At 41.8% G+C, this 9,500-nt stretch overlaps 1 protein-coding gene across 1 annotated transcript; it reads right to left on the bottom strand.

The window, feature by feature from the left end:
- Positions 1-438: 438 nt before the first annotated feature.
- Positions 439-9,114, bottom strand: CCNG2 (cyclin G2). The gene is made up of 8 exons (XM_072810759.1): positions 8,980-9,114; positions 8,177-8,314; positions 7,239-7,376; positions 5,910-6,160; positions 5,657-5,735; positions 5,474-5,572; positions 3,082-3,287; positions 439-1,866 (listed from the first exon to the last, which is right to left on the bottom strand). The coding sequence occupies exons 2-8, from the start codon at positions 8,312-8,314 to the stop codon at positions 1,746-1,748; spliced, it is 1,032 nt and encodes a 343-aa protein (XP_072666860.1). The 5' UTR covers positions 8,980-9,114; the 3' UTR covers positions 439-1,745.
- Positions 9,115-9,500: the final 386 nt, after the last annotated feature.

Raw genomic sequence — 9,500 nt, 5'->3', positions numbered from 1 at the left:
AAAAAGCCAGAGGCTGGCAGGGTCAGTCACAGTACCCTCATTGTGTTTATTTGCCAAGCAACCTTCCAATTAGAAATTGGCCTGTCTGCAGAAAGAAACTGTATCGATCTTCCAGCTGGAGCATTCTGGTGTACTTGATACCTGTGGCCTTTCACTATAAATTAATAGGCATCTGGGTCATGGGTCAATACATCCCTCTTTTGTTTCATTTAAGTCCAGAGAGAGGTCAATTCTCAAGTGACAGATTTGCTTTCAGTATCTCGCAAGGCTGAGGGCCAAACTGTGATGAAGAAATACTACCTAGAGAACTTCTGGTAACCAGATAAGAGAGCTTATCTTGGAGGCACTCCAGCCTCACTTCAAGCTTTCCCATGGAAATACAGCAAGTACTTTTTCTTTTGAACCAAAAAATTAAGATACAATCGCAAACAAAGAATATAACTTATTAATATTTTTATTTCGAGTTGTAATCTATGATTACTTCAAAAAGATCCACTTCAGAAAACATCCAATGGATGTTGACTTACATTAAAAAAGTAAGTCACCAATGTATGATTTATAGTACAGAATACACAATAAATTATATTTACATGCAATGACTAGACTACCACGCACACAGTAAAAAAATACAGTATTTTTATGTACATTTTTTAAATTTACATTTTCATATACAATATATAAAATTAAAAAGATTCTCTGTACAAAATCTCATGTGCACAGAGTTTGTAAATCCCTATTCTTATGGCTGTACCAGCACACATATGCTTAAAACTAGAATACTACAAACACTTAACTTTTTTTTTTTTTTTTTACTTCATGTTCAGTCTTGGCACCCATATACTAATATCATTATTTTTAAAATGTGAATTACAAAGAAAATAAACATAATCATGCAGACTTTTTTAATATAAGAAAATGAAAAAAAATGTGCTACTAGGATCATCATTTATCACTTCCACAGTTACCTAGTTCTTTTCAACTTCCTGCACTGCTTTCATACAGGTGCATGCATAACTAACGGATTATGGATTGTATTAGTAACATAATACTATAGTCTGACAATACTTAGGCATTAGAAATGCAACTATCTAACAACCATAACCTGTCAAGTATTTCTGCTTTAGCAGAAACTTCAATTAACACATTATATACTAAAATTCACAGAAATGTCAATATTATAATTCCTAAGTTTATAGAGTCTGCATCAGAGAGTACATGATCACTTAAAAAACAACAAAACAACAAAAAAAGGGGTTTGACATTGGAGTATATTCTCTGTTCTGTGACTGGAGAGTAGGGGAGATATATGATAAACCATTAAAAGGTTATCCACTGTCCCTGTTGAGGAAGCACTTGTACACTCCCAATCTGTTTAAATAAAGACACGTGAAAGCTTTATAAAAAGTTTAAGCTACACTATTCATCTTTAAAAATCTCTTTGAAAAGTAACAAATTGAAGGTATCAGCACCTTCCCTCTTCCCCAAGTAGCTAAAGATCAATGAGAAAAATAAAGTGCCAATGTGTAAAACATTGTTACTTGTTTAAGAGGCACTAACCCATTTGATGGCTTAGGATTAAATATGAAAATAGGCCAGATCTGATCTGAATAATAAATAGAAGGTAGGTGTTCCAGTCTATGCAATTTCTGCCTAGATGGGGGATGGACCAGAAAACTACCTACTCCCCCATTTATTGCTTTGAAACCTGTACATACACTTTAAATTCTGACAGAACAATTAGATTTCTAAGATGGAAAGCACAGTGTCTGTGCCACTTTGAAGTTGAAAAAAAAAGTGCACTCTTGATCACTGGAAGGAGAGCTGCTGAGACTCTCTTCACAACTCATATCTTCACAAGAGTCCTCACTAAAAGGGAGGAAAAGAGACAAAGAAGATTCCATTATTTTTTAAAATATTTTATTTATTCATGAGAGATCATTATTTAGAAAATACTTAAAAGATTTTATAAGCCAAATAAAACTACTAAGCACATATCTCTAGTCTCAGGATTTTTATATTCAAAATTTAAGCTTTATAGAGACAAAATTTAACTTATTAGGACTTCCTAAAATGAATTGTAATCTCCTTAGAAAATATAGGTTTTAAGATGTTTAGACAAATTACTATCTGCCAAACTATTATTCTTGTACCAGTTAATAAATATCAACAACTATACAACTCTAAGCATTTCAAATCCAATAAATGGAGACAAAGGACAACGTATCTCCCCTCACATGGTTTTGATGTCTTTCTTGCATTAATAATTGTATCCCTGATATTCTCAAACCAAGAAACCAGTAAGCTATAAAAACTAAACTTCTCATTCTTTATAGCATAAAATAACCAAATTTAATAAAATCATTCATTTTATGAACAAAAATTAACTCTGAACAAGACAATGCCATTTGCCAAAATGGTAAAAATATCTAAAGCAGTCTGCCATGTTAGTGGTGGTGGTTTCCTTTACGTTCCAATCATTTAACCCACAGCCTCTTCCCACGGCACCATATTAGGAATTCATACTAACCCTGAAAAGCCCAGAATGCCATTTCAGGTTTTGTTTTTAAACTAAACTATATTTCAAAGAGCAAAGGAGATGTGAAACAACCAGTTTTCACAAAGGGAAGAAATGAAAAAAGTCCAGACAGAGGGAGGACAAATACCGTATGATCTTATATGTGGAATCTAAGAATAAACAAAAAATAAAAATCAGAACTCATAGATACAGAGAACCAGACTGGTGGTTGCTAGAGGCAGGGAATGAAGCAGGTGAAAATGCTCAACAGGTACAAAATTCCAGTTACAAGTCTTGGGGATGTAATGCAGAGCATCATGGTTTGTTTTTATTTTTATTTTTTTGTTTTTAAATAAAGAATGAAAAGGGGGGAGGAGAAGAGCATACTTCTAAATCATCACCTACTTTAATAAAACTACCTCTAGCTAATTTTCTCACCTGAAGCAATGATGCTATTGGAGTAGGAGCTTTCTCTAATACCCTGTAATATTCCCAGGTTCCATTTTGAGTATAAAATCAGTATTATTTACTATGGGAAAGTCTAATTAGTCAAGGAACCTGCTTACCTTTCACTTTCATCAAAACAACCCCCCTCTGGTATCGTTGGCAGCTCAGGAACACTGTAGTAGCTGTTGTGGAGGCTCTGGGCTGTGCGCCTTGAAACAATCCAAACCAATTTCTTATGATCTGGTTTGCAACATTCAGGAGAAGAATATTCGGCGAGGCATTTAGAAACTAACTCCCTCCAATAAATGAACTCGGTGTCATTAACCTGGAAAAAAATGTTAATGAAGAGGTTAACTACCCTACAATCACCCTAAAATGCTTAAATTATACTGATGCCTGGCTCCCACCACCGGATATTCTTATTTGATATGGGATATGACCTGGGCAAAAAGATTTTTTAAAGCTCTGCAATTCTAACGGGCGGTCAAAATCCAGTAACCACTGGTTTAAAGGAGGAGCACCATAGGTATAAATAATTTACATAGAACCTAATAAAAAGCTCTGCCTATTTTAAGAAAAAACACTGACCTAAAAACATTAGATTTGTTAAACCGATCAATTATTAAGTATATTCTTTAATAGTCTCAATGAAAGGAATTTAACATAATTTAGCCCTCTATAACACAGCATTGAATGGACTGCTAAAATTATGCATTTACATTAAGACACTAGATATACACTAATGGAGAAGTTAGCAATAAGACAGAAGAGGAACTTCCCAAAGAGCACAGTTTCTCCACCACTGGGGAGTGCCCCAATTTATTTCAACTAACAAATTTTCACTTAAGATATTTGCAGATATTATTACAGAAGGTTTAAATTAAAACTAATAAATTTATGATTTAAATGAAAGCTAGAGGGATCCCTGGGTGGCGCAGCGGTTTGGTGCCTGCCCTTGGCCCGAGGCGCGATCCTGGAGACCTGGGATCGAATCCCACGTCGGGCTCCCGGTGCATGGAGCCTGTTTCTCCCTCTGCCTGTGTCTCTGCCTCTCTCTCTCTCTCTCTCTCTGTGACTATCATAAATAAATGAAAATTAAAAAAATAAAATAAAATAAATGAAAGCTAGAAGTTATCTGTTAAAAACAAAATGCTTCATAAAAAAGGCATTTTCATCACAAACAGAAGAGAACTTTTTATCATCATGGTCTCCATTACCACCTAATCTAGCTCCATCTTAATCCCCTTGCAATATGGCTGGAATCCCTTCTTGTTCTACAGACATCTCCTAGGTATCTAATAGCCTCCCTCAATTCTTTTTTACACTGAGTCTCTCATCAAAATTCAATACTCCTGATTTGGGAATACTTCTTGAAAACCTTTTTCCAACCCAACAGTGCACTTGACTAATGTACCCTCCCTTCCCTTGCCTAAGGGGGAAACCACCAACAATGAAAACCCAGAGTTTTAACTGATCCCTAAGCAAAGAACTCCCACAAGTTTGGTATGGTTTCTACTACTATTTCTTCATGAGAAATTTAAAATCTCAAATCTCCAGCTACAAGTTATCTTCTGAATTTTTATTCCAGATTGCTAAATATCTTCTAAATACCTACCCACCTGAAAGATATACAAGTACCTAAAATCGTATTTCTTTGATCACAAACTGGTTTCTCTCAAACTTCCCTCAGTGGCATCAATATTCTCTTCTCCCCATCATTAGGTTCAAATCTTGGTCATTGTGACTCCGTGTCTCATATCCATGCTTGGCTTCCAAAACCACTATTTAAGTTGGATACTCGTATTACTTCTGCTTGTGACTATCACCTAGACATTCTAACTACAAGCCTACGTTAAATGATTCCCAAGCCCTTTTAGTCCACCAACTTCCTGGCCACAAGCCTTTGTTACCGATTGTCTAAGATTCTTCTGGTCCAACCAGAATATCAGACATCGTGCCTCTCACAGTCTGCCCTATTTGGTGCTAATGAAGCTCCCAAAGCAGTCCCTATTAGTGCTAACACCTGTTACTGCAAAACTTATTGGGCTGGCCAGACTAAGAGGTTTAAAAAGAAAAAGATGGCAGAAGGTATTTTGGTAATGCTACTAATGGGATGATGATCCAACCCTAAGGATGTAATGGACTGCCATTAGTTTATTTACTAAGTCTACTTCAGAACAACGTGCAAGTAGCAATGTGGACCGCTGTGTTACCAACCGGTGAGAATACTATAGAAGGGACAACATCTGAACACAGAAAGAAGCTAGACTAAGTGATCAGGTTCCCTTCCAGCTTAACATTGTCTGGGTCAAATCTGCATTTTGAGAACTTCAACACTTGAGCTACAAGATAAAAGTGTAAAAGTCAAGAGCCCCATAAAGTATTATTTAATGTTTGAATCACCATGGGGGTGGGGGAGGAGAGAGGATGAAACACTAGAAATCTGCTTTAAAGAATAAGAACTGAAAAAAAAAAAAAAAAAAAAAAGAATAAGAACTGAAGATAATTTACCTTGGAATGTTTTTTAACAAGCAGAAGAATTTCCAGTAATTCAATGGATTTCAAAGTTTCTACTTCCAAATTGAGAAGGCACAAAGCTAACACAGATGGCTAAAAAAAAGGGGGGGGGATAAGTATTTTTTATAAATTTAAAACAGAAACAGTGAGACATATGTAAGCAAGAAATTAACTTACTTTTGCTTTTGAAAAGGTGAGTCGGCAGTTGCAAGCTTTCAGTTGAGCTTCTAGTTTATCTAGACTTAGTATTTCTTTCCTATACAATGAAAAAATAGGACAAACATTTAAATCTTTGGAAATTTAATAAATAATTTTAAGAAACTGCTGTTAAAAGTCCAAATTAAAAGTTTTAGAAGAGTAAAAATATAAATTTCACTGGCACTGTAACTGTTAGCTTAAGTACAAAATCTTTATTTGTAATCCCACTGACCTTTCTGATGTATGACAAAGTACAATAGTATGGTATAAGTGCAAAAAGTTTAAGGCAGTAGTTGCTTCCAATTCATAGTGCAATTTTTCTGAAATTATTTTTTCCATCCGTTTTATGTCAGAAGCAGTACATTTACATTGACTAATCCGGATTACATCATGAGTGGATGGAATATTGCATTCTTCTTCAACTATTCTAGCAGCCAGCAAAAAACAACAGACTCCAATGCAAGACAGATGTTTAGGTTTCACCTGAAAAACAAAGAACAAAGGCTTCTTCTAACAACTGTCACTCTGACGTAGCAAAGCAGATACTTGAAAGAATATTATAATGATGTCCCTAACTCTTAAGACAGAACACAATCTAGCTGCTTCATATACTTATCCTTAATTCACATTTATACTTAATCATTTTTTCATTTTAAACAGACTTAATTTCCCATTTTAAAAAACACATGTTAAAAAAATAAAATAAATAAAAAACACATGTTAAGCATTTAAATTACGTAATTTAAATGCAAATTCAAAAGGTAGGTTTCCAACAATGAATTATACTTTGTATTTCAAATATGAAATCATAATAGTACAGTCTCCCCCAAAGTAAACTAAGCCTTTCAACACCAAGACAACATATACTTCTTTGGACATAAAAATAATACATGCAACTCATCTTTTTTTTAATCTTCTTCTCTATTTATTTTTAAGTATCATCCCACATTTCAATGCAAATTTGCCCAAGAGAAATACTGCATCAGTTGTGCAGAGTGGAGCATATGTAAAAGCTGCCATGGACAGATGGCTGCCCTTTTCTTTGCAGTGCCCCGAAAACTGACCCAGCAGCTGACAGCAATCCTATTGGCAGAAGAATCACCACATTTTTCTAACAGTTGCTGGTTAGTAAGACTATGGCTCCCTGCTTTGAAAAGACTTTTCACAGGGAAAGCAGTAGGTCACCTTTAACATGTTTCGGCACTAAAAACAACTAAATTCCAAGAGAAATACGATGGAAGACAAAAATATGAAAACCTTATTTTGAGGACTGTATACATATGCAGGGAATACCTAAAAACGGTGTTACCTTCGTTTTGTAACATCTTCAAAGAGAAGGTATATAAAAGGTAATAGTAAAACCAACTTAAAATACAACACAGTTAATTCTGTAGTCTCTTAATCTGGCACTAAAGATCACAATTTCCAATTAAAAATGTTTCTGTGTAATGACATAGTTCCTTTCAGTTGTCCAACATTTCTCAAACCCTTGTTATGTCAGGCACTGTGCTGGGCACTAGGTTTAAAAATAAAAGATGCATACACAAAAATGTTTAAATACCTTCATAAGAGCCAAGAATCTGTCCAGAATATTGACAGCCAAGACAAAAGTCTCAGTGCAAGACCCAAAAAAGTTGGTTAAACTCCTTAAATCTTCTACTTTAGCATTTCTCAATCTTGGACACAAAGTGTTATCATCCTGCAATAAAAACCAAGAGCCAAAGCTGTGACTTTCTAAAAATTGGATAGATGGCACACAAGTATATTCAAATAAGGTAATTTTTTTCTTAATCTTCGAGAGTACGGAAGAAAGAGTGGTATCATTAAACACACACTTTTTCAGATACAAGATACGTATAGATATCATGGCTTTTTAAAAATACATAGCATAAAAGAGCTTTAGCAATCCGATATAAAGTGAACTGTTGCCACACTTCCGGAGGATTGTAGCAAATATAATTCCCCCATAATGGAGACAGTTTGTTTTCTTTATAGCAGGCTCTTAGATTTCTTTTTTTGAATAAAGCATTTCAGGGGATCCCTGGGTGGCGCATCGGTTTGGCGCCTGCCTTTGGCCCAGGGCGCGACCCTGGAGACCCGGGATCGAATCCCACGTCGGGCTCCCGGTGCATGGAGCCTGCTTCTCCCTCTGCCTGTGTCTCTGCCTCTCTCTCTGTGTGACTATCATAAAAATAAATAAATACATAAATACATAAAGTATTTCATGGGCAGAGGGTATTTCCATAATCCACCCAGAGGCTGCAGGCTGGGGGTGCCACTTAGGAGTACTTCTCTACGGTCAGCATCATTTTCGTTCTTGCGTAACCCTGTAAAAATTCAGTACTCGAGAAGACACATTTTGGTGCTAAGAAACTTAGAGCCTTTAATCTTGATTCAACTGGGGGCAAAAGACAACCACAACCACCACAACCACAACCACAGTCCTCCTTCTCCAAGGCCTACCAGCTCGTGACCAAGATCCCTTCCCTGGGAGCTCACCTCCGGGGTGGCCTCGATCAGGCTCAGCCCTTTCTCTCGAGGTTGGAATCTCGGTTCCTGCTCTAGATAGAGGCTCAGCAATCCGAAGAGCTGGACCCCTTCACGACCTGCCGAGTACTCTGCCCCCAAATCCTTCATCTGCGGCAAAGACACGACGCCGTCGGAAGGTGTCCCCCGGGGGGGGGGAGGGGCGAGCCGGTGGGTGCCGGGGCCTCCGGAGGGGCGCGCGGGAGGGGAGGGGAGGGGAGGGGGGAAGGGAGGGGCGCGGCAGGAGGGTCACACCGGGAGGCCCCGGCCGGGCCGCCGCAGCTGAGGCCGCCGGGGGAGGGGCTGCTGCCGGCCGCGAGCACCCGGGGCCGCGCACGGCAGGGGAGGGGGGTGCGAGGCGTCGCGACCGAACAAAGGGCTGGAGGGAGGCGGCCGAGCCCCGCCCTCCCGGGAGCCGAGCCCCAGCAGCCCCTCGCGCTGCCGCACCGCCGGCTCCGCCGAGACTGCACCCGCGGGGCGGGGGGCGGGGGGCGAGGGCAGGGGGGCGGCGCGCCCAGCACCCGGTGCCCACCGACGCGCGTCCATCCAGCGGCGCGGGGCCTGGGGCCGTCGATGCAGGCGGCGCCGCCCCAGCGAGCCCCCGGGGCAGGGGCGGGGGGGCACCGCCTCCGGCTCGGCTCCCGGAGCCCCCAGACTCCCTCAACGCCCCCCCCTGCAGCGCACACTCCCGGCCGAGGACGCGGTCCCCCGCCGCCGCCGCCGCCGAGGCCCAGCTGCGAACAAAGGACCCCGCGGCCCCGGGCGGGCGCACGTACCTCGCCGAGACGCGCCTCCCGCCGGCCCGCGGCGTCACGGCCCGGCCAGGACTGGGCGCGGCGGGGGCGTCCCAACCCGTCTCCGAGGCCGCGGCCCCGCCGCCTCAGCGGTGCCCCCGGACCGGCATCGGCGCCTGCCCCCTGCCGCGCCTCCGCCTCCGCCTCCGCCGCCGCCTCACGGCCCGAGCCGCATCCCGCGCCCGAGCGCCCACCCCTGCGGCTGGGGCGCAGCCCGGCCCCGCACCCCCGAGCCCCGCGCTCCGAGCCCCGCCGCCGCCGCCGCCGCCACGCTGGAGGCCGCCGCCAACCCCTTGTTTTTGTTTTGAGTCTCCGACGCCCCCAAGGGGCGGGGCACGTGACTCCCCGCGGAGGGATCCGAGGCCGCCGAAGCGGCTTTGAAAAAGAGTCCCGCCGCCCTCCGCCCGCCGCCGGCCTCGGGCCCTCCTCCCCTCGCCTCCCTGTGCCGAGCCCCCGCCCTCGGCGCCAGGGCGGAGGGTGGGATCTGGGAATCCGCCTTCGGG

The sequence above is a fragment of the Canis lupus genome, chromosome 33 (genome assembly GCF_048164855.1).
Source record: "Canis lupus baileyi chromosome 33, mCanLup2.hap1, whole genome shotgun sequence".
In the NCBI taxonomy this organism is placed as follows: domain Eukaryota; kingdom Metazoa; phylum Chordata; class Mammalia; order Carnivora; family Canidae; genus Canis; species Canis lupus.
The sequence above is the reverse complement of the archived record's forward strand: the minus strand, read 5'-3'. Positions and strand labels throughout refer to the sequence as shown.

Excerpts from the sequence above, each read along its gene's own strand:
- CCNG2 (XM_072810759.1), bottom strand. The coding sequence starts at position 8,314 with ATGAAGGATTTGGGGGCAGAGTACTCGGCAGGTCGTGAAGGGGTCCAG. Across the intron at positions 5,573-5,656 it reads TCACCTTTTCAAAAGCAAAA|CCATCTGTGTTAGCTTTGTG; the intron begins GTAAGTTAATTT and ends CCTTTTTTTTAG. Across the intron at positions 1,867-3,081 it reads TGTTTTGATGAAAGTGAAAG|TGAGGACTCTTGTGAAGATA; the intron begins GTAAGCAGGTTC and ends CCTCCCTTTTAG.